General features: G+C 43.1%; 2 protein-coding genes across 15 annotated transcripts in view; both read left to right on the forward strand.

Annotated features, from left to right (window-relative positions):
* The window catches only part of LOC139550254 (muscleblind-like protein 1), a 160,159-nt gene extending 143,160 nt beyond the window's left edge, over positions 1 to 16,999 (forward strand). For 6 of the 14 annotated variants that reach the window (XM_071361015.1, XM_071361013.1, XM_071361012.1 and 3 more), the window contains 6 exons: positions 733 to 886; positions 5,014 to 5,049; positions 6,038 to 6,123; positions 6,536 to 6,580; positions 7,404 to 7,469; positions 12,883 to 16,999. In XM_071361015.1, the coding sequence (XP_071217116.1) occupies positions 733 to 886; positions 5,014 to 5,049; positions 6,038 to 6,123; positions 6,536 to 6,580; positions 7,404 to 7,460 (378 nt within the window). In that variant the 3' untranslated portion in view covers positions 7,461 to 7,469; positions 12,883 to 16,999. The remainder of the gene's footprint in view (positions 1 to 732; positions 887 to 5,013; positions 5,050 to 6,037; positions 6,124 to 6,535; positions 6,581 to 7,403; positions 7,470 to 12,882) is intronic. The other 8 variants (XM_071361018.1, XM_071361024.1, XM_071361019.1 and 5 more) reach the window with 5 other exon arrangements.
* A 3,034-nt stretch (positions 17,000 to 20,033) lies between these two features.
* Positions 20,034 to 22,349, forward strand: LOC139550256 (ras-related protein Rap-2b-like). The gene is made up of 2 exons (XM_071361027.1): positions 20,034 to 20,818; positions 21,299 to 22,349. The coding sequence occupies exons 1-2, from the start codon at positions 20,339 to 20,341 to the stop codon at positions 21,344 to 21,346; spliced, it is 528 nt and encodes a 175-aa protein (XP_071217128.1). The 5' UTR covers positions 20,034 to 20,338; the 3' UTR covers positions 21,347 to 22,349.
* The last annotated feature ends 2,591 nt before the right edge of the window (positions 22,350 to 24,940 follow it).

Here is a 24,940-nt window from a genome sequence, read left to right on the forward strand (position 1 = left end):
CTCTCTCTCTCTCTCTCTCTCTCTCTCTCTCTCTCTCTCTCTCTCGCTCTCTCACACACACCTCCACCACGCACCTCTCTCTCACTCTCTCTCTCTCACACACACCTCCACCACGCACCCCTCTCTCTCTCTCTCTCTCTCTCTCTCTCTCTCTCTCTCTCTCTCTCTCTCTCTCTCTCTCTCTCTCTCTCTCTCTCTCTCTCTCTCTCTCTCTCTTTCTCTCTCACACCTCCCCCACGCACCTCTCTCTCTCTCTCTCTCTCTCTCTCTCTCTCTCTCTCTCTCTCTCTCTCTCTCTCTCACACCTCCACCACGCACCCCCCTCTCTCTCTCTCTCTCTCTCTCTGTCTCTCTCTCTCTCTCTCTCTCTTTCTCTCTCACACCTCCACCACGCACCCCTCTCTCTCTCTCTCTCTCTCTCTCTCTCTCTCTCTCTCTCTCTCTCTCTCTCTCTCTCTCTCTCTCTCTCTCTCTCTCTCTTTCTCTCTCACACCTCCACCACGCACCTCTCTCTCTCTCTCTCTCTCTCTCTCTCTCTCTCTCTCTCTCTCTCTCTCTCTCTCTCTCTCTCTCTCTCTCTCTCTCTCTCTCTCTCTCTTCTCTCTCACACCTCCCCCACGCACCTCTCTCTCTCTCGCTCTCTCACACACACCTCCACCACGCACCCCTCTCTCTCTCTCTCTCTCTCTCTCATTCCCTCTTTCCCTCCCTCGCTCCGTTTGGTCTGGGCAGGGGATCCCCCACAGTGTCATGCCTCCCATGCCCAAGCGGGCAGCCCTGGAGAAGGCTAACGGGGCTTCTGCCATGTTCAACACTGGCATGCTCCAGTACCAACAGGCCCTAGCCAACATGCAGTTTCAGCAGCAGGCTGCCTTCCTCCCCTCAGGTATGGCTCCCATGGCGCCCACGCTGCTTTCATATGGTCTCTTTCATACATAGAACTAGAGCGAGTAGACCTGCCTGGACATTAAAGCTACACACTAAAAATCAATGCTTCTGTATAGTGCCAAATAAGGGTTCTTTGGCTCTATAAATAACCTTTCTCAATCTCAAAGATTCTACAAAGAACCTTTTGAAGAACAATACAGGGTACAGGTTAGATCAACTGGAATGATACTCACTCACAGTTGCACAAAAAAAGAGCTGTGAGCAAACCACTCCCCAAAATATTCTAAGGAGCTGCCTCCCCTACATTTTAATTATCACTAAAAGAACCATTGAAGAGCTCAAAGAGTTATTTGAATCATTATGGTTCCCCAGAGAACCATCACCCTTCCCAAAGAACCCTTGAGGAACCCTCTTTTCTCAGTGTGCAGTTATAGCTCAGCCATACAGTTAGAATACGGATGGAGACTGTGTGTGAATGTGATCTGGAGGGCTGTGTGTGAATGTGGTCGGATGGGGACTGTGTGAATGTGGTCTGGGGGCTGTGTGTGAATGTGGTCTGGGGGGCTGTGTGTGAATGTGATCTGGGGGGCTCTGTGTGAATGTGATCTGGAGGGCTGTGTGTGAATGTGGTCGGATGGGGACTGTGTGAATGTGGTCTGGGGGCTGTGTGTGAATGTGATCTGGGGGGCTCTGTGTGAATGTGGTCTGGGGGGCTGTGTGTGAATGTGATCTGGGGGGCTCTGTGTGAATGTGGTCTGATGGAGACTGTGTGTGAATGTGATCTGGGGGGCTGTGTGTGAATGTGATCTGGGGGGCTGTGTGTGAATGTGATCTGGGGGGCTCTGTGTGAATGTGATCTGGGGGGCTCTGTGTGAATGTGATCTGGGGGGCTGTGTGTGAATGTGATCTGGGGGGCTCTGTGTGAATGTGGTCTGGGGGGCTCTGTGTGAATGTGGTCTGGGGGGCTGTGTGTGAATGTGGTCTGGGGAGGCTGTGTGTGAATGTGGTCTGGGGGGGGGCTGTGTGTGAATGTGATCTGGGGGGCTCTGTGTGAATGTGGTCTGGGGGGCTGTGTGTGAATGTGATCTGGGGGGCTCTGTGTGAATGTGGTCTGGGGGGCTGTGTGTGAATGTGGTCTGGGGGGCTGTGTGTGAATGTGATCTGGGGGGCTGTGTGTGAATGTGGTCTGGGGGGCTGTGTGTGAATGTGATCTGGGGGGCTGTGTGTGAATGTGGTCTGGGGGGCTGTGTGTGAATGTGGTCTGGGGGGCTGTGTGTGAATGTGATCTGGGGGGGCTGTGTGTGAATGTGGTCTGATGGAGACTGTGTGTGAATGTGGTCTGGGGGGGCTGTGTGTGAATGTGGTCTGGGGGGCTGTGTGTGAATGTGGTCTGGGGGGGCTGTGTGTGAATGTGGTCTGGGGGGCTCTGTGTGAATGTGATCTGGGGGGCTGTGTGTGAATGTGGTCTGGGGGGCTGTGTGTGAATGTGGTCTGGGGGGGCTGTGTGTGAATGTGGTCTGGGGGGGCTGTGTGTGAATGTGGTCTGGGGGGGCTGTGTGTGAATGTGGTTGGGGGGCTCTGTGTGTGAATGTGGTCTGGGGGGCTGTGTGTGAATGTGGTCTGGGGGGCTCTGTGTGAATGTGGTCTGGGGAGGCTGTGTGTGAATGTGGTCTGGGGGGGGCTGTGTGTGAATGTGGTCTGGGGGGGCTGTGTGGCAATGTGGTCGGGGGGGCTGTGTGTGAATGTGGTCTGGGGGGCTGTGTGTGAATGTGGTCTGGGGGGGCTGTGTGTGAATGTGGTCTGGGGGGGCTGTGTGTGAATGTGGTCTGATGGAGACTGTGTGTGAATGTGGTCTGGGGGGCTGTGTGTGAATGTGGTCTGGGGGGCTGTGTGTGAATGTGGTCTGGGGGGGCTGTGTGTGAATGTGGTCTGGGGGGCTGTGTGTGAATGTGGTCTGGGGGGGCTGTGTGTGAATGTGGTCTGGGGGGCTGTGTGTGAATGTGGTCTGGGGGGCTGTGTGTGAATGTGGTCTGGGGGGGCTGTGTGTGAATGTGGTCTGGGGGGCTCTGTGTGAATGTGGTCTGGGGGGCTCTGTGTGAATGTGGTCTGATGGAGACTGTGTGTGAATGTGATCTGGAGGGCTCTGTGTGAATGTGGTCTGGGGGGGCTGTGTGTGAATGTGGTCTGGGGGGCTGTGTGTGAATGTGGTCTGGGGGGCTGTGTGTGAATGTGGTCTGGGGGGCTGTGTGTGAATGTGATCTGGGGGGCTGTGTGTGAATGTGGTCTGGGGGCTGTGTGTGAATGTGATCTGGGGGGCTGCGTGGCAATGTGGTCGGATGGAGACGGCATAGGGAAGTTTGGATTGTTCTTTCTGACCCAATGCTTCTGTTTGGCAACATACTATATGTCCTGCTTCCATATTAATACTGAATGTCCTGCTTCCATAGGAATACGTTATGTCCTGCTTCCATATGAATACTGCATGTCCTGCTTCCATATGAATACTACATGTCCTGCTTCCATATGAATACTACATGTCCTGCTTCCATATGAATACTACATGTCCTGCTTCCATATTAATACTGCATGTCCTGCTTCCATATTAATACTACATGTCCTGCTTCCATATGAATACTGCATGTCCTGCTTCCATATGAATACTGCATGTCCTGCTTCCATATTAATACTACATGTCCTGCTTCCATATTAATACTGCATGTCCTGCTTCCATATTAATACTACATGTCCTGCTTCCATATGAATACTACATGTCCTGCTTCCATATGAATACTACATGTCCTGCTTCCATATGAATACTGCATGTCCTGCTTCCATATTAATACTGCATGTCCTGCTTCCATATGAATACTACATGTCCTGCTTCCATATGAATACTGCATGTCCTGCTTCCATATGAATACTGCATGTCCTGCTTCCATATGAATACTACATGTCCTGCTTCCATATGAATACTGCATGTCCTGCTTCCATATGAATACTACATGTCCTGCTTCCATATGAATACTGCATGTCCTGCTTCCATATGAATACTACATGTCCTGCTTCCATATGAATACTGCATGTCCTGCTTCCATATGAATACTACATGTCCTGCTTCCATATGAATACTACATGTCCTGCTTCCATATTAATACTGCATGTCCTGCTTCCATATTAATACTACATGTCCTGCTTCCATATGAATACTGCATGTCCTGCTTCCATATGAATACTGCATGTCCTGCTTCCATATTAATACTGCATGTCCTGCTTCCATATGAATACTGCATGTCCTGCTTCCATATTAATACTGCATGTCCTGCTTCCATATTAATACTACATGTCCTGCTTCCATATTAATACTACATGTCCTGCTTCCATATTAATACTACATGTCCTGCTTCCATATGAATACTACATGTCCTGCTTCCATATTAATACTACATGTCCTGCTTCCATATTAATACAACTGCTTCTGTTTGGCAACATACTCTATCTCTTGCTTCCATATTAATACAACTGCTTCTGTTTGGCAACATACTCTATCTCTTGCTTCCATATGAATACTACATGTCCTGCTTCCATATTAATACAACTGCTTTTGTTTGGCAACATACTCTATCTCTTGCTTCCATATGAATACTGAGCTGCTTCCTGTGTTTGTTTCTATGAGCGTGTGTGTATGTGATGTGCCTCTATTATGATGATCACTTTTACTAGGACTATTAATTGATTATTTATTGCTACTACTATTATTATCACAGTTGATTGCAAATGAATATCCATGACACCTCAGACAAAAGTGCCTGATCTGATCCGTATAAACTCTCAACCTGATTCTCCTGATCGTCTAGATTGGTCAGCACCAGGGTTGGGGTCAATTACATTTAAATTCCAGTCAATTCAGAAAGTAAATCCAACTACACATTTTTCTCAGTATTTCCACTGCTGGCCACTGACTGTGTTACTGAATGCTGTCCAGTTAATTCATTCATGTTATTCTCCTGATCTCTTCCTTCACTCTAACGAATCTTGTGATGGGCTGTTTTGATTTCTCTCCCCCCTTTTCCAATCCACTTCCTGTTGCACACTTCCTGTTGCACTGCATGATGGGCATTTGAGCAGGCTCAATATTCTGCATGACCCCCACCACCGGTGTTGGTAGGTTCCAGCATTCCTTCTTCACCAATTAGCTTTCAGCCTCGCCAGTGACTCGCACGCCATCAAAATCTAACTAACCATCACACAGCTAAAAGGTGGCACCTTGGCTTTCTAAAGCAAACCCAGATAGTTTTCTAGCATGACTCCCAATCTGTTTGTGCTGTCTAGTCAATGATTATTGATTAGTCAAGACAGCACAAACAGATCTGGGATCTGGCTAATAGTTTAATCAATAATCATTCATCAGTAATCATTAGTATGATCATATCAACATGTAGTTGGATCTGCCTTTGCTTTGATACATTTGAGCCCTATATATAGCCTTTGACTTCATCAATTCACAAATCATCTCATCATGGGTGTTGGTGACTTGGGAGTCACAGGGTTGGTTGTGGCATATAACTGAGTCATTTGCACATTTCATTTGTCAATGATACTGTATTTAGTCATATCTATAAATGTAAATACTGGAGATAAGTTTTATTCTGTTTCGGGTGTACTACCAAACATGTTACTGTAAATCCACCTTGGACCCTAAGCTGTGATTGCTTGACCCTTGACCCTTCTCTGCCCTCTCTGTTGACAACATCAGCTTTTGGCTGGTATAACCTCAATATGCCATCCACAAATGTACCACACTGAATCCCCGATACCCTTTACACCCATGGCTGCATTCCAATCAGATAACTCACTCCTTTCTCTTCTCCCTCATGTCCTTTTCCTCTTCATATCAGATTGATTGATTGATTAGAAAGGACTGGAAGTGTTCAGGCAATATAGTAACTGCCTTCCCTAACCTTCTTGTTGTCTGCTTCCTATTGCCTACATCTATCCACTCCTCTCAGAGGGAAAGGGAGTGAGTTATTGAATTGGAATGCCCCACCACCCCCTCCTCACCACCTGTCCTTCACATGTGCCTGGTGGCCAATTGGCCACACTCCACTCCTCTGGGTGTTGTTGCTTATATGATTTTCCCTTCTGACAAAAGTACCCATGATGCACGGTGGTACGCCAGCATCTGCAGCCACCACATCTGCCACAAGCGTTCCCTTCGCAACCACCTCAGCCAATCAGGTTTGCTCCTCTACTGCCTCTCTCTCTCTCTCTCTCTCTCTCTCTCTCTCTCTCTCTCTCTCTCTCTCTCTCTCTCTCTCTCTCTCTCTCTCTCTCTCTCTCTCTGTCTCTGTCTCTGTCTCTGTCTCTGTCTCTCTCACTCTCACTCTCACTCTCTCTCTCTCTCAGGAGATGGGTTTCCCTCTTGTTGACTTACACTAGTTGTTTCCAGTTCTTAACATTATTAGATGGACCTTTATAGTGTTGGTTGTTACAACAGTACATATGTGATGTTAATGGTCAACTTTTAATGTACTTGTTAAATACAAGTTAAAGATGCTATTAACTTGTCATTCTGGGGAGACATTTACTGTTTGTCGTTATATTGTCTGACATCATTTTAACCTCTATGTTTGTCCTTTCTTATTTTGAGGACTCTTCCTTATCAAAGTTGTCTACCAATGAGTACATGCAATTGGTATGTATGAGGAAGTTTTCCTTCTTTTTGTAAAGTATTTTGTACAGAAGGTGCTGGAAGCAGTTGCTATCTGTGCCATTTGGTTCTTCTGCGGCTGCTTACGTAGGGCATCGTTTTGACGCATGCAGTCGATGCTATTGCAGTGTTTGAGGATTCCACATTTTTCTGCTGCTAACATTCCAAGGCCCTTTAGTGAGGAGACATTGCAGTTGAGTTGCAGAAGTACACAGTATGTGGTCAAATAGGACAAGGGAAAGAATACATAGTCAACAAAAAATATATGTTTACCTATACTGAGAGTGCAACAAGCTGTAAAAGATAAAGAAATTAGATTCAACTTTATTATCCCCAAAGAAAATGTGTTTATCCTTTAACTACCTGCAGGTCATTTTTGTAGTGCCCAAACATTATTTTTTAAAGGAGGTCAACAAATTGGAGGACTTGAGTTTGCATGGGTAGCCACCTCACTACCGACTGACATTTAGTTTCCTTCCCCTCACACACGCCCCGCCAACCCTTCCTTGATCAGGTGTCAGTGATCCTATAAAATGTTTGGTTTTATCTCGGTAACTTTGTAACCACATTCTGCCTTATCTTGCTATTTTCATCTTCTTTTTGGTAATGAACTCTGAGATTTGCTTAAAACTGCTGATCAGGGTCCGATGATGTGCAAAAGATGTGTGATGTGTCTTTGAGGGGTGGGGGTGGGGGTGTCAAATGATGTGCATAAGATGTGGGATGTGTTTTTGAAGGGGGGGGGTCCGATGATGTGCATAAGATGTGGGATGTGTTTTTCATTTCTCTGCTCTGTCTCCATCCACAGATTCCAATCATTTCTGCCGATCATCTGAGTAACCACAAGTATCTGACTCAAATGTAGTCAAGAACAGTGAGTTTCTATTCATCTCTGTTTCTCTACAGTATGTTTACCTTTTCAACCCCACCAAGAATATCTGAGTGCATTTAGCCAAATTATGGCAGCATTTTTCTCCATGCTTATACATTTAAAGGGGCAATCTGCAATTGCTACATACAGTGCATTCGGAAAGTATTCAAATCCCTTGACTTTTTCCACATTTTGTTATGTACATATTTTTTTTAAATGTAAACTTTAATATTACATTTACATAAGTATTCAGACCCTTTACTCAGTACTTTGTTGAAGCACCTTTGGCAGCGATTACAGCATTGGGTCTTCTTGGGTTTGACACTACAAGCTTGGCACACCTGTATTTGGGGAGTTTCTCCCATTCTTCTCTGTAGATCCTCTCAAGCTCTGTCAGGTTGGATGGGGAGTGTCGCTGCACAGCTATTTTCAGGTCTCTCCAGAGATGTTCGATTGGGTTCAAGTCCGGGCTCTAGCTGGGCCACTCATAGACATTCAGAGACTTGTCCCGAAGCCACGCCTGCATTGTCTTGGCTGTGTACTTTGTGTCATTGTCCTGTTGGAAGGTGAACCTTCACCACATTCTGAGGTCCTGAGCGCTCTGGAGTAGGTTTTCATCAAGGATCTCTCTGTACCTTGCTCTGTTCATCTTTCCCTCGATCCTGACTACTGTCTCAGTCCCTGCCGCTGAAAAACATCCCCAAAGCATGATGCTGCCACCACCATGCTTCACCGTAGGGATGGTACCAGATTTCCTCCAGATGTGACGATTGGCATTCAGGCCAAAGAGTTCAATATTGGGTTCATCAGACCAGAGAATCTTGGTATACAAAGCTGGTTACATTTTCAGTTTTATCCTCCAGGAAAAATAGAACAAATATTACAACAAATGTTATGGTTAAACTCAAATATACTGATTAATAAAAAAACATTATTTATGGCTAAAAATGTTTAAACATTTTATTACATTTATCAATAATATTATGAATATAAACGGTGGAGTTTTGTCACATGTGCAGCTATCGAAAATATATGGGAATGTCTGCTCAATCCAAACTTACAACCAACTGATTGCAGCATTACTGCAAAAATGGAGGAGGCAAGTGGAAAAGGGAGAAGGTAGGGAACTTGTTTGTCTGCCATATATTAAAGATACAAATTGGCTGAAAGGAATTGGCATAAATAGAAAAATATACCAGTTTCATTTGAGGACAAAAATGTTGACAGCTGGGCCATACAGGTTGCAAAATAAATGGGAAGCGATTTTCGATGTACCGATTTCATGGCACATGGTTTATGAACTGGTACAAATAAACAACACTTGATTCAACACTTTGAGTTCTTCAATTTAAATTATTATACAAAATTCTTGCCACCAACAGAATGCTATATATATGGGGCATACAACAATCTCAGCTCTGTAGATTTTGCTGCTAAGAGACAGAATCACTAGATAATTTATTCAGGTATATAAATGTAGCTTGATTCTGGTCACAGGTTCAGGAATGGTTAAAAAAATCACAACATTCACTTAAATTTAACCGTACAAATAGCAGTATTGGGCGATTTGGAAAGCCATAGTCAGTCAATAAATAATATAATAATACTCGTAGGAAAGGTTTTAATCTTTAGCTCACAATCTGTGAGACACTAAAAACTGTAATATCTTATGTTTCACCAAGTTGTGGCTAAACGTCGACATGAATAACATACAGCTGTCGTGGTTTACACTGCATCGGCAAGATAGAACAGCCGCCTCCGGTAAGACAAGGGGTGGAGGTCTGTGTATATTTGTAAACAACAGCTGGTGCACGAAATCTAATAGTATGGAAGTCTCGAGGTTTTGCTCGCCTGAAGTAGAGTATACCATGATAAGCTGTAAACCACACAATTCACTAGGAGAGTTTTTATCTATATTTTCCGTAGCTGTCTACTTACCACCACAAACCGATGATGGCACTATGACCGCACTCAATGAGTTGTATAAGGCCATAAGCAAACAGGAAAACTCTCATCCAAAGGTGCCTCTCCTAGTGGCCAGGGACATTAATGCAGGGAAACTTAAATCCGTTTTACTTCATTTCTACCAGCATGTTAAATGTGCAACCAGATGGAAAAAACTATAGACCACCTTTACTCCACACACAGAGATGCGCACAAAGCTCTCCCTTGCCCGCCATTTAGCAAATCTGACCATAATTCTATCGTCCTGATTCCTGCTTGCAAGCAAAAACTAAATCAGGAAGCCCCAGTCACTTGGTCAATAAAGAAGTGATCAGATGACGCAGATGCTAAGTTACAGGACTGTTTTGCTAGCATAGACTGGAATATGTTCTGTGATTCTTCCGATGGCATTGAGGAGTACACCACATCAGTCACTGGCTTCATCAATAAGTGCATTGATGACGTCGTCCCCACAGTGACTGTACGTACATACCCCAACCAGAAGCCATGGATTACAGGCAACATCCGCACTGAGCTAAAGGGTAGAGTTGCCACTTTCAAGGAGCAGGACACTAACCCGGACACTCATAAGAAATCCCCCTATGCCCTCCGACGAACAATCAAACAGGCAAAGCGTCAATACAGGACTAAGATTGAATCATACTACACCGGCTCCGACGCTCATAAGGATGTGGCAGGGCTTGCAAACTATTACAGACTACAAAGGGAAGCACAGCCTGTGGGATCACGCTCTCCGCAGCCGATGGGAGTAAGACCTTTAAACAGGTCAACATTCACAAGGCCGCAGGGCCAGACGGATTACCAGGATGTGTACTCCGAGCATGCTCTGACCAACAGGCAAGTGTCTTCAGTGACATTTTCAACCTGTCCCTGACTGAGTCTGTAATACCAACATGTTTCAAGCAGACCACCACAGTCCCTGTGCCCAAGAACACTAAGGTAACCTGCCTAAATGACTACCGACCCGTAGCACTCACGTCTGTAGCCATGAAGTGCTTTGAAAGGCTGGTCATGGCTCACATCAACACCATTATCCCAGAAAAACTAGACCCACTCCAATTTGCGTACCGCCTTAACAGACCCACAGATGATGCAATCTCTATTGCACTCCACACTGCAATTTCCCACCGGGACAAAATAAAAACTTATGTGAGAACGCTATTCATTGACTAAAGCTCAGCGTTCAACACCATAGTCCCCTTAAAGCTCATCACTAAGCTAAGGACCCTGTGACTAAACACCTCTTTCTGAAACTGGTTCCTGGACTTCCTGACGGTAACAACACATCTGCCACGCTAATCCTCAACACGGGGGCCCCTCAGGGGTGCGTGCTCAGTCCCCTCCTGTACTACCTGTTCACTCATGACTGCATGGCCAGGCACAACTCCAACACCATCACAACGTTTGCTGACAACACAACAGTGTTTTTATTTTTTATTTTCTATTTAACCTTTATTTAACTAGGCAAGTCAGTTAAGAACAAATTCTTATTTACAATGGCGGCCTAGGAACAGTGGGGTTAACTGCCTTGTTCAGGGGCAGAAAGACAGATTTTTACCTTGTCAGCTCGGGGATTCTATCTTGCAACCTTTCGGTTACAGGCCCAACGCTCTAACCACGAGGCTACCTGCCACCCCTGGGCTGCCTGCCGCCCTTAGGCTACCTGCAGTAGGCCTGATCAACAACAACAATGAGACAGCCTATAGGGAGGAGGTCAGAGACCTGGCCGTGTGGTGCCAGGATATCAACCTCTCCCTCAATGTGATCAAGACAAAGGAGATGATTGTGGACTACAGGATAAGGAGGACCGAGCACGCCCCCATTCTCATCAACTGTAGTGGAGCAGGTTGAGAGCTTCAAATTCCTTGGTGTCCACAACACTATCATGGTCCAAACACACCAAGACAGTTGTGAAGAGGACATGACAAAGCCATTCCCCCTCAGGACACTGAAAAGATTTGCATGGGTCCTCAGATCATCAAAAAGTTATACCGTTGCACCATCGAGAGCATCCTGACTGGTTGCATCACTGCCTGGTATGGCAACTGCTCGGGCTCTGACCGCAAGGCACTACAGAGGGTAGTGCGTATGGCCCAGTACATCACTGGGGCCAAGCTTCCTGCCATCCTGGACCTCTATACCAGGCGGTGTCAGAGGAAGGCCCTAAAAATGTAATAGACTCCATCCACCCTAGTCATAGACTGTTCTCTCTGCTACCGCACGGCAAGCGGTACCGGAGCGCCAAGTCTAGGTCCAAAAGGCTTCTTAACAGCTTCTTCCCCCAAGCCATAAGACTCCTGAACAGCTAATCAAATGGCTACCCAGACTATTTGCATTGCCCCCACCCCCTTTTACACTGCTGCTACTCTCTGTTTATTATCTATGCATAGTCACTTTAACTCTACCTACATGTACATATTACCTCGACTAACCTGTGCCCCAGCACATTGACTCTATACCGGTACCCCCTGTATAAAACGTCGCTACTGTTATTTTACTGCTGCTTTTTAATTATTTGTTATATATATTTTTTTACTTATCTAGTTTTTACTTAACACATATTTTTCTTAACTGCATTGTTGCTTAAGGGCTTGTAAGTAAGCATTTCTCTGTATTGTGTTGTATTCGACGCATGTGACAAGTAAAATGTGATTTGATACTTTACGATTAGAAAGGTTCAAAATGTATATAAAACATCACAGCACCATTTAAATATATATGGCACATGGAAACCAAACGAGGGTGGTCTATGGTGATAGGTGGGATGGGCTGAGAGTGGCTGAGGGGCGGGATTAAAGAGCTTATGTTTGGTAATGTATTATTGTTATGTTATTGCTTTATATTAAAGTACCATGTATGTAAAATGTGTATGCAAAATGTGTACGTAAAATGTATATGTACAATATATGTATATGTAGCAGAAAAGCTAAAAAAAAAAATAGATATAAAAAAATGGATACTTGGTGGATGGGTTTATAATAATAATGAAAAAATGACAAATAAAAAAAAATAGGTATTTCTGTTTTATTTTTAATCCATTGTATATATTCTAAAAACCTGTTTTTTCTTTGTCATTGTGGGGTATTGTGTGTAGATGATTTTTTTTATTGATTTAATCTATTCTAGAATAAGGCTGTAACATCACAAAAACGCGGAAAAAGGGAAGGTGTCTTCATATTTTCCGAATGCAGTGTACGCGTTGGGATTTAAATGAATGATATATACCCATTGAGAAATGTCTATGAATTTGAGAGTGGTTACATTTCTCCAGCCTCATCCCTCAGATTTTTGACAAAACAGTGGTGGGGTCTCCGCTTTGTTATTGTTTGAACTGCAGATTGCAGCTTTAAGCAACCTGTCAGAGAACAACAATAAGATATTGGAAGGCTAGCTTCATTTGAAAATAATGTTTAAAAAAAAAAAATGTAATTCCTCACCTCTTGTTTTACAGATCAAATGAATGATTGATGGCACCGCACTAAAGAGTGCAGTCTTTATGTAAATAGTGTTCAGAATGTCAAGCAATGGACTGGAGGACCATCGGTCATCATCTCTCAGTCACTCTGGAATGCTGGTCTTGTTACGCATGCAAACATCGGTGTGCTCAGTCGATGCCATGACACACACACACACACACACACACCTCTTCGTCCTCAAAGTCAACGTCCAGCTGAGAAGAGGAGTGTCTGTCTGTCTGTCCATCTCTGCTGACAGACAGACGCTGAATACATTAACAGTACACCTGTGTGTTCAAACACAAAACCATGGCACTCAAATTATTATTATTCTTTTTTTGCACACACATGAGGTTGAGACCGAGGTGCTGCTGCACAGAACCTACATAATACAGTGTTGGTACGTTGGTAGACCAAGACAGAATGTTTTATTCGCTTTGTTCTGTTTTTAAATTAATCGACTTAAAACATTTGCAAATGTGCCCCTTTAAATTTGAATTTAAATCAGAAAGGCACAATACATTTGAATTAAAAGGTGAAACGTCAGAGCATGTACAGTTTTCTGTTTTTAATAAGACTTCTAGTTAAACTAGATACTAAAATGAGGGTCAGAGACATATGAATGTTCTGGGTAAGAAACGCACCTGTGTACCTTTGAATGCATAGCTTTAAGCACCATAGAGGCCGTACATCCCAAGCCAGAGTGTTATTTCAGCAGTGTTATTCTGTTTACCTAAGATATGTGTTTTGTATGGCTCAAGTTTTGATTTTTTACATCATTTCTTCATTGTCTATTTAAGTAATAAGGCCCGAGGAGGTGTGGTATATGGCCAATATACCACGGCTAAGGGCTGTTCTTAAGTACGACGCAACGCGGAGTGCCTGGATACAGACCTTAGCCGTGGTATATTGGCCATATACCACAATCCCCCGAGGTGCCTTATTGCTATTATAAACTGGTTACCAATGTAATTAGAGCAGTAAAAATAAATGTTTTGTCATACCCCTGGTATACGGTCTGATATACCACGGCTGTCAGCCAATCAGCATTCAGGGCTCGAACCACCCAGTTTATAATTAAGCAATAAGGCCTGAGGGTGTGTGGTATATGGCCAATATACCACGGCTAAGGGCTGTTCTTAGGCACGACACAACATGGAGTACTGGATACAACCCTTAGCCGTGGTATATTGGCCATATACCACACACCCCCCAGGTGCCTTATTGATGTTATAAACTGGTTATCAATGTAATTAGAACAGTAAAAATAAATGTTTTGTCATACCCGTGGTATACGGTCTGATATACCACGGCTGTCAGCCAATCAGTATTCAGGGCTCGAGCCACCCAGTTTATAATATTTTTTTTTAAACGTTGTACCATTTGCTTTGTTGTTGGGGTCGTCTCCAGCCTTTTAAGTCGTCAGTCTCCTACATCTAAAAACAGAGGTGCCTTTTCTCTTTTTATCGATCTGTTTTTGTTTCGCCTTTCTTTTTGTGCTTTATTGTTGTGTTTATCAGACGGGCTGAGCTATGGCTCAAATAGGAGCTGATGGTGACTGGGGAGTTGTAAGACCGTAGACTCTAAAGCCTGTTGAAGTGATGTGGGACGTACTAGCTCTCCATCGGGTGTTAAGTCCTTGTTCTCAGCCGTAAAGGTGGAACGATTCTAAAACTGTCTGCAAAGAAGCACCGTCAAACCATGTGTTGTTAAAGTAAGAAAGTCAGACTTAAATTCAGACTTAAATTCAGACTTAAATTCGGTCATAAGAAGATTTGGCACTTGGTTGAGTGTTTTTGTGCTTCCCCATTACCCCTCTATAAGCTAATTTAACTTTAATTGAGGTAATACAACAAATCATTGATTTGATATTAATCAAAAAATAAATAAAATCTTTCCCTTTTTGACCTGATTTCATCCGATTCTGGATACCAAAGCACAGTTCTGCTCATGCACCAAGTGTTACCGAAGTATATGACCAATTTCAGGAAGGTTCAACACAGAATTGGGGGAGCAGAGAATTCATTTCAGAACCCTTGTTTTCACATGCCATTATGTTCTGTGATTTCGTTTGTTGTTTTTTCTGTTTTGGCTGAGGTGTAAAATCTCTTTACTGATTGTAATGTACCTAATACCTATTCAATTGTATCTATTGAAGCCTTAGATTACTGGACTGGGTCCCAACCCAATCACATTGTACTTTCAATCACCATACAGGCAATGAACACCAATGATATTTTATAGTCCGTACACAAACCGCATGTGTTTTAGATTATAATTTTTTTCTTCTCAAGTAACAATTTACTCTCTTAAATTTCATTGAACTCATGTGTTATGTATTACTTAAGGATTTGAATATATTTGAATATTTAGTTTGTAGATCTTTGCCTTATTATATTCTACTTGATAATATTGTTATATAACCGTTGTAGATTGAGGTGGTATGACATCCATACCTTTTTTAAACCATATTCATGATTAATAATAATGTGTGGAGTCAGATAAAGTATTCAGAACATTCATGTAGCTGGATGTCTCTTTAGATCGAAGAGGTTCATTATCAATTCATTTTGTTGATCAAAGACCTTTTGATATTGATACAAGGAATGACAGTTGGTTGGTTGCCGAGGCATCAACTCTGGCTGAAAACGAATGTTTCAACTAGCTCCTTTTTTCTTTGAGGTCTTGTTTGAAAATATATTGTGTCGAAATGTAGATTGTCCATGTTTAGGGAAGAAGAAAACAAGTTATTTTCTACTTTGTCCATTTCAAAAAATATATATTGTTTTAATATTTCTTAACATTGCCCTGAATATCAGGCCAAAATGAACAGTGAGATTGATGGGTCTCTGGAGTTGGGTAAATAGTGAGATGAGAGGTGAAGTAGTAGACTTTGCCGAATCGGGAAGGTCTGTAATGCTGCAGATGAACGATCTTTAAACTAAGGGACGAAGGTTGACTTTTTGCACTTCTGTATATAGTCAATGAACAGAGAAAAAACATGTATCATATTGAGATATTATTTTGAATAAAAAATTATATAATTATAAGGAATTTTGTTAGGTTAATTTAAAACATCTAACCTGAAAGACCAGCTAAACAAATTTGCTTGCAAAAAGAAAAGAAAATCGCACCAGTTTCTCAGCCAATGCACTCAGAAAAAGTTATGTGTTTTTTGGCTTCTTTTGTCAGTGGCTTGTAGTTTGCCAGGAAATTCTCAAGGGGAGCATGCCCCCCCCATGTTCACTCCCACTACCCTTGTAGTTTTTAAAAAGTTTTTTTAACATAAAACAAATATTCTATATGGTCTATATTTCAAATGTTGGACCAGGCCCTTCATACCTGGACCTATGGTACAATAACTACAATAAATGATATTAGAAACCATATTATATTTTAGTATGATTTGACTGCATGTAAAAATAACACAAATGTAAACAATCTATATAGGTAGATAAGGAAAATTCATATTTTTAATTGACTAAATAACATCTACATTTTGGGGGAATGAGACTGCAGACAAGTCATCTATCACTTGTGATGTAACATTTTACCAAGAAACTCCATGAGATCTCAAGAATAAGATGTAATGTAAACACCAAACCACCCAAGAAATATTGTCTTATCGCAGTAATATTACTCAAGTCAACATGGACTCACAGGACAGAGCTAATGCTACCAGGTAACTGTGCACACTCAGCAGGTGAAGACTCACCACCATACTAAATGAATAGGTAAATACTCTTTCAAATGAATGTAACCGTCTTCAGTCGAAGGTCAACTTGTTTCTGACTCGAGGTCGCCGTACAAGTGCTATTGAACCAAAGCGTCACTTTCTCCAAACCAACCAGTGCTGTTCGGACAGATTTCACTGTCTCTCGGCTTATTAAACCAAGGTCTCTCTTCCCTGCTGGGAGCACACAGGCTTGACTGCTTATTATGTGTAAGTGATCACTTACATTTTTTTGCTTATAGTTGCTACAGAATAATGTACTACTCTGCTTTCAGATTTGTTTTATGCACAATTTATTGTTGCCATAAATGACTCTTGCTGTTATGAATTATAAAAAAAAAAAATGAATAAAACTAAAACTGGTTTGCTCACGCAACTCATCTATGGTCTCCATGTTTGTCTGTTAACTTTAGTCTATAAAACATTACTTTAAAGAGCATCCACAACACGTCAGAACATGTTCCAAAAAATAACGAGGCACTCTGACATCACATGAAAACAGACGGTCGGGTTCTGCTTCAAACTTTAGTCTCATTGCCATCTAGTGGACAAATAATTGTCTCCACCCAAATAGAACCAGTGAAATTGGACACCCATTTATCAAATAAAATGAAATAACATTTTATTGGTCACATACACATGATTAGCAGATGTTAATGCGAGTGTAGTGAAATGCTTGTGCTTCTAGTTCCGACCGTGCAGTAATATCAAACAAGTATTCTGCAATGGGATGTCTACTCAGCTAATCAAAAGTCTTGTAGATTAGTTGAGTCTGCTGTGCTCATGCTGCGCTGGAGCAAAAAAACATGAGGCTTGTGGCTGCCAAGTTGTGGATCATGGCTGGTGACGAGTACTGCTTTATGTTATCATACTGTACTGTCTGGTTCATCATGAGAATGTGACATAACGACAACAAAGAAACACAAATTATGATCTCAACAACGGTTCTGAATTAAGGGCTCCCGAGTGCACTGCATCTAAGTGCTAGAGGTGTCACTTACAGACCCTGGTTCAATTCCAGGCTGAATCACAACCGGCCGTGATTGGGAGTCCCATAGGGCGGCGCACAATTGGCCCAGCATCATCCGGGTTAGGCTGTCATTGTAAATAAGAATTTGTACTTAACTGACTTGCCTGGTTAAATAAAAAAATGTATTGATTTCAAATCCTGCTGTAATGCAGTCAAGAGTGTGTGGAAGACTTATGTAGAGCTGACATTGGGCAGGAACCAGCTTTAACTGACAATTAAACCTCCAACTAGGTGAAAAATCTGTCAATGTGCCCTTGAGCAAAGCACTTAACCCTAATTAATCCAGTAAATTGCTCTGGATCAGAGTGTCTGCTAAATGATTCAAATGTAATAGCTAAACATTAAAGTGGCACTCCAGTCTTCTTTTCACCTCATTTAACACCTGATTTACTTAACAAAAGGCACTTCTCAATAGGTGGTCCAGGTATGTCATGACATAACACAAGTGGAGGAGGGGCAGGGCTTTCCCGTTTTGTTCTCTATTGCTCTGATGGATTCCCATCAGACCAACTCATTGAATGCTATACTTTTTAAAGTTTGTAGATATGTCTAAATAAACATTTGTGTGTACTTTACTGTATTTGTTTCTTGGGATATCACTTTTCAATAGTAAAACTTAAAAATAGTGGGAAAATGTCAGGACTGTTAACTATTTTGAAGTGAAATACTTGAAGGAACTATGACCCAAGGCAGTGAGCCTACTGTATGTAGAGTCTACTCTCATACCAGAGAGACAAATAGGACACAGATTCCGTCTCGAACCAGGGGATGGTGATGTCACTATCAGTAGGTTCCCTGGGGCATTGGGAACCTGTTTCTCTGGATTCTACACAGATGACGTACACTTCCTGTGTCAGAGAGCTTCAATGATGACAAGACACTCACCTTTCGGGGGAAATTATCGTTTTCTGTTCCATTACTTCCTTGTTTATTTTTAATTTCAGGTCGGCCAGTTGAGAACAAGTTCTCATTTACAACTTCAACCTGGCCAAGATAAAGCAAAGCAGTGCGACACAAACAACAACACAGAGTTACACATGGAATAAACAAACATACAGTCTATAACACAATAGAAAAAAGTCTATATACAGTGTGTGCAAATGGCGTGAGGAGGTAAGGCAATAAATAGGCCATAGTAGCGAAGTAATTACAATTTAGCAAATTAACACTGGAGTGATAGATATGCAGATCATGATGTGCAAGTAGAAATATTGGTGTGCAAAAGAGCAAAAAGTAAATAATAACAATATGGGGATGAGGTAGGTAGATTGGATGGGCTATTTACAGATGGGCAGCGATCGGTTAGCTGCTCAGATAGCTGATGTTTAAAGTTAGTGAGGGAGATATAAGTCTCCAACTTCAGCGATTTTTGCAATTTGTTCCAGTCATTGGCAGCAGAGAACTGGCATGAAAGGCGGCCAAAGGGGGTTCTGGCTTTGGGGATGACCAGTGAGATATACCTGCTGGAGCGCGTGCTACGGGTGGGTGTTGTTATCATGACCAGTGAGCTGAGATAAGGCGGAGCTTTACCTAGCAAAGACTTATAGAGGACCTGGAGCCAGTGGGACTGTCGAAAGAGTATAGCCCTAGTTTATGGTGATGTTTGTTAAAAGTAACTGATGCCTTGAGAAAATGGCAAATTTCATTCAGTCATATATTTCATAAAGAATATGTCTATAATAAACATACTGTACCAGTCAAAAGTTTGGACACACCCACTCATTCAAGGGTTTTTCTTTATTTTCACTAATTTTTACATTGTAGAATAAGACATCAAAACTATGAAATAACACATATGGAATCATGTAGTAACCAAAAAAGTGTTAAACAAATCAAAATATATTTTATATTTGCCTCGATGACAGCTTTGCACAATCTTGGCATTCTCTCAACCAGCTTCATGAGGAAGTCACCTCATGATTACCTCATGTTCCCAAAAACCATTCAAATCGATTTTTCCCCTGTCGTAGCCCCCAGAGTTTCCACATTTTTTGAATGCACTGAAGTCGGAAGTCTGAGATTTCCAAGTTCCTTATTGTTTTGAATGCGGCACCACTTGTTTTGAAAGCACCAAGACACAAGTTTGTCACCCCGTTCAATGGGCAACATTCAGTTGAATATTAATAGCCTTTGCTTTACTGTAATATTACTAAAGCTAGGCCTATAAATGATTAGCCTCCTGATATCAGCCACATCATATAAGATATACGTATTGGGGGGACATGCCCTGGACAACACACTTCAAGGCATCTTGTAACAGTAATTTGTTACAAGAGCACGGGTCACCTGACTGACACAAGAGTGAGTGACTAATATTTGTATTGAGTAACGTTTTGGGTGACTGCCCCTTTACGAAAACGGAAGTAAGCCTTGTCTCGTGACGTTAGTTGCCTTGCGCCGAGAAACAGTGGGCAGGAAACGACAGGCAGAGAAAGACTTGTTCACGCGTTCCGACACCATGGCACAGTACAAATAACCGAAAATGTGCTCCACGTTATATTACTAATGTTCGGGAACGGCCACAGTCTTCGGCTTCTTACCAAGACTTTTGGAGACGTTCCTCGAAAGCTTTTCCGCCGAGGGATTTGACAACTGCCACCCGTGAAAGGTGTCTGCGGTCTAAAACATCGGGGCGGACCGCGGGTGGGAAGAGGATTCGTAGAGAAGGTGCTGTCTGCTTTCTGGAGCCATGAGGGAGTATAAAGTGGTCGTGTTGGGCTCGGGTGGCGTGGGTAAATCAGCATTGACGGTCCAGTTTGTAACGGGATCCTTCATTGAGAAATACGACCCCACAATAGAGGATTTCTACCGAAAGGAGATCGAGGTGGACTCGTCGCCCTCTGTTCTGGAGATACTGGACACGGCCGGGACCGAACAGTTCGCCTCCATGCGAGACCTGTACATCAAAAACGGGCAGGGATTTATTTTGGTCTACAGTCTGGTCAACCAGCAGAGCTTCCAAGATATCAAGGCATTGAGGGATCAAATCATCCGAGTGAAAAGATACGAACGAGTGCCAATGGTATTGGTTGGAAACAAGGTGGACTTGGAAGGCGAGAGGGAGGTCTCTTCCGGGGAAGGCAAGGCGCTGGCTCAGGAGTGGAATTGCCCGTTTATGGAAACTTCTGCAAAAAATAAAGGCTTGGTCGACGAACTGTTCGCAGAAATCGTGAGACAGATGAACTATTCTTCTTTACCCAGCGGTGGAGATCGCTGTTGTTCTTGTGTGCTTCTCTAGGAAAACCTGTTTCGTGCAGCTGTGTTTTATCTATGTGAAAACCATCAAACAAGCCCTATTTTGATAACTTGTTAACAAAATGATACGGCCTCTTTTTTTTTTTGTTGATTAAGCGGCCGTCAATATAGAAAGCTGCCCACTGTTGTATTATTGCACACACCATCGAGGATGACAACATTCGATATTTAAATAGCCTAAAAAGTGTTTACATGACAAAGTACTTGAATGTTTAAGTTTTTAGTTCAATATCAAACAGCTTTGTATTTGACACTTCTCTGAAAACGTGCCTCGATGGGAATGTCTTATTGTGAAACCTAAGAGAGACACTTTGTTGTTGCTTTGTTTTGCTATGAAAATGTTATGTGGGGTTTGATTACTGTTGAGTTGTACTTTTTCACGTCTTCTGGGCAGGTCATTCAGGCCTGGAGAGATGGATTGGAGGACTCCTCCCTCTGCTGAACAGGGAGGGTCTGCTTTCTGTGGATTCTGCAGGGCTCAAGGAACATTTGTCCCCCCCCCCCAAAAAAAAATGGGAAACTCCCTGCAAAAGCTATTTTTTTCTTTTTTTTTGGTACAGTGTCAAATAAACCCCATATGCCAGTCAGTAAACCTGCACCGTTCACTGGAATTAGCCTAAACCTGAGCATCCTGTTCAAATAAGACTACACATAACAAATAGCTTGAACATCAAGCTGTGGTACATTACCTGTTGATAAAAGCCTACTCAAGACATGGGGTGTATTCATTATGCAGATTCTATTGCAAAACGTTTCTTAAACATGGCGTGACCTACCTGAATTTGTCCAATAGAAACTTGTTTTTCTCTATTTGCTTACGTTTGGTTGTTAAACGGTTTCCATAATGAATACGCCCCTGGAGTGTGGTGGTTTGAATTGTGTTTTTTCTTTGGGACTGGTGATGAAGTTGGATTGAATACAAAACTTGCACTTCCGTTGCCAGTGTCACTCTTTGATTTGCACAAACAAGGACCTTACAGATGTTACTGACATGGAGAATACGCATGACTGGACCCCATGTCAAGTGCCTTCCTAAGAATTACACTTGTCTCCATGTGCCAACCAAGGAGCCCTCTAATCACAAGCGTACTTTACAGTTTTCAGTTGGGCTCATAGTGTTACTTTTTGTATTTTTCAGAGAGGAAGTTGAGGTGTAGACCTAGACCAACTAGCAGTTATTTTATGGCAAGTTTGGCCTATTTTTTTATTTTATTTCCTGCCCCCCTCCCCCCCACTGGTACTAATTCACTGAGGATATGAGCCCAGGCAGACTTATGCTGTGGGGTTCAGAGAAAAGTAAGCCATGTTTGTGTTTTAATTTGACATTTTTATGATTACTTTCTGAAATGTGAAATCCTGATTCAATTGTCATTTTGACCTCAAGTCTATTACTACCCACCTGTCTGGTTTGGAGGACTTTTGAATACAAAAGGCATTTTCTGCAACGTTTTGGTGTGTGCTCTTCATTCTGTTGGTGTGATTGCGTGGGTGTGTGCTCTATACTTGAATGTGTAGTCGTTGGCGTATTAAGGCTATAGGTCCCGTGTAGCTCAGTTGGTAGAGTGTGGTGCATTCAACACCAGGGTAACAACACTGGTCCCATGTAGCTCAGTTGGTAGAGTGTGGTGCATTCAACACCAGGGTAACAACACTGGTCCCATGTAGCTCAGTTGGTAGAGTGTGGTGCATTCAACACCAGGGTAACAACACTGGTCCCTTGTAGCTCAGTAGGTAGAGTGTGGTGCGTACATCACCAGGGTAACAACACTGGTCCCTTGTAGCTCAGTAGGTAGAGCGTGGTGCGTACATCACCAGGGTAACAACACTGGTCCCATGTAGCTCAGTAGGTAGAGTGTGGTGCATTCAACACCAGGGTAACAACACTGGTCCCATGTAGCTCAGTTGGTAGAGTGTGGTGCATTCAACACCAGGGTAACAACACTGGTCCCATGTAGCTCAGTTGGTAGAGTGTGGTGCATTCAACACCAGGGTAACTACACTGGTCCTGTGTAGCTCAGTAGGTAGAGTGTGGTGCATTCAACACCAGGGTAACAACACTGGTCCCATGTAGCTCAGTTGATAGAGCGTGGTGCTTGCAACGCCAGGGTTGTGGGTTCGATTCCCATGAGGGCTCAGTATGTAAAAATAGTATTAAAATGTATGCATTCTTTACTATAAGTTGCTCTGGATAAATGACTAAAATGTGCAGGACTAGTACATCTATAGGCCTTACTGTTGCATCATATGTCAGGCCCTGGCCTGGCTCCTATTGGACCTCTGGTTTTTCCGGCCCTCTACAAACATCAACCAGAAACCCTATCTCAAACATGTTGATCTCTTTAAATCGCTCTGACACACGTGTTCCTGTTTGCTTTGTCAATGGTTGAACATAAACACAACTTTTCTGTGATGTAGTCGAGCAACACTGAAGGGCACCAGTTTAGAAGGGTTTTTTGGTCCCTCCAGCTGTTAGAGTAGAGGGCATGCTGGGTACACTGGGTATAGTTGACGAGTGGTGCTTCCTGTCACATGGTTTCTGGATATAGGCAGTCAGAAGGGGACAGAGGAGGCTTTCTGTGTCTCCAGCCAAGCCCAATCAGCAGACAGACGGATGTTTGTAACCATGTGTGAGAGAGAGATGGAGTGGCATGAGTATTGAGAAACAACCAGCAGAAGGTGAAAATCAGATGTCATGGGGTGTTTGAATGAAGCAGAGAGAGGGTGAAATTAGATGTGTTGGGATGTTTGAATGAAGCAGAGAGAGGGTGAAATTAGATGTGTTGGGATGTTTGAATGAAGCAGAGAGAGGGTGAAATTAGATGTGTTGGGATGTTTGAATGAAGCAGAGAGAGGGTGAAATTAGATGTGTTGGGGTGTTTGAATGAAGCAGCGAGAGGGTGAAATTAGATGTGTTGGGATGTTTGAATGAAGCAGAGAGAGGGTGAAATTAGATGTGTTGGGATGTTTGAATGAAGCAGAGAGAGGGTGAAATTAGATGTGTTGGGATGTTTGAATGAAGCAGAGAGAGGGTGAAATTAGATGTGTTGGGATGTTTGAATGAAGCAGAGAGAGGGTGAAATTAGATGTGTTGGGATGTTTGAATGAAGCAGAGAGAGGGTGAAATTAGATGTGTTGGGATGTTTGAATGAAGCAGAGAGAGGGTGAAATTAGATGTGTTGGGGTGTTTGAATGAAGCAGAGAGAGGGTGAAATTAGATGTGTTGGGATGTTTGAATGAAGCAGAGAGAGGGTGAAATTAGATGTGTTGGGATGTTTGAATGAAGCAGAGAGAGGGTGAAATTAGATGTGTTGGGGTGTTTGAATGAAGCAGCGAGAGGGTGAAATTAGATGTGTTGGGATGTTTGAATGAAGCAGAGAGCGGGTGAAATTAGATGTGTTGGGATGTTTGAATGAAGCAGAGAGAGGGTGAAATTAGATGTGTTGGGGTGTTTGAATGAAGCAGAGAGAGGGTGAAATTAGATGTGTTGGGATGTTTGAATGAAGCAGAGAGAGGGTGAAATTAGATGTGCTGGGGTGTTTGAATGAAGCAGAGAGAGGGTGAAATTAGATGTGTTGGGGTGTTTGAATGAAGCAGAGAGAGGGTGAAATTAGATGTGCTGGGGTGTTTGAATGAGGCAGAGAGAGGGTGAAATTAGATGTGCTGGGGTGTTTGAATGAAGCAGCAGACAGGGGAAGAAATGATGTGTTGGGATGTTGTGTTTGAAAAAGCAGAGAAAGACCGCTTCTCTTGGAAGGGCCGAGCCCGAGTCTGTTTGGGGCTGGTATGTATGTCCATAAAGTGACCAGTCAAAGCTTTATAATGGGAAGGCATTCCATACATCATGGTAGATGTGGCGGGGGAAGGGAGAGGAAGGCATTCCATACATCATGGTAGATGTGGCGGGGGAAGGGAGAAGAAGGCATTCCATACATCATGGTAGATGTGGCGGGGGAAGGGAGAGGAAGGCATTCCATACATCATGGTAGATGTGGCGGGGGAAGGGAGAGGAAGTAAAGTTCGCTGTGGTGGAATGGAG

The sequence above is a fragment of the Salvelinus alpinus genome, chromosome 23 (assembly GCF_045679555.1).
Source record: "Salvelinus alpinus chromosome 23, SLU_Salpinus.1, whole genome shotgun sequence".
NCBI classification, from domain to species: Eukaryota; Metazoa; Chordata; class Actinopteri; order Salmoniformes; family Salmonidae; genus Salvelinus; species Salvelinus alpinus.

Excerpts from the sequence above, each read along its gene's own strand:
- LOC139550256 (XM_071361027.1), top strand. The coding sequence starts at position 20,339 with ATGAGGGAGTATAAAGTGGTCGTGTTGGGCTCGGGTGGCGTGGGTAAA. Across the intron at positions 20,819-21,298 it reads ACGAACTGTTCGCAGAAATC|GTCATTCAGGCCTGGAGAGA; the intron begins GTGAGACAGATG and ends TCTTCTGGGCAG.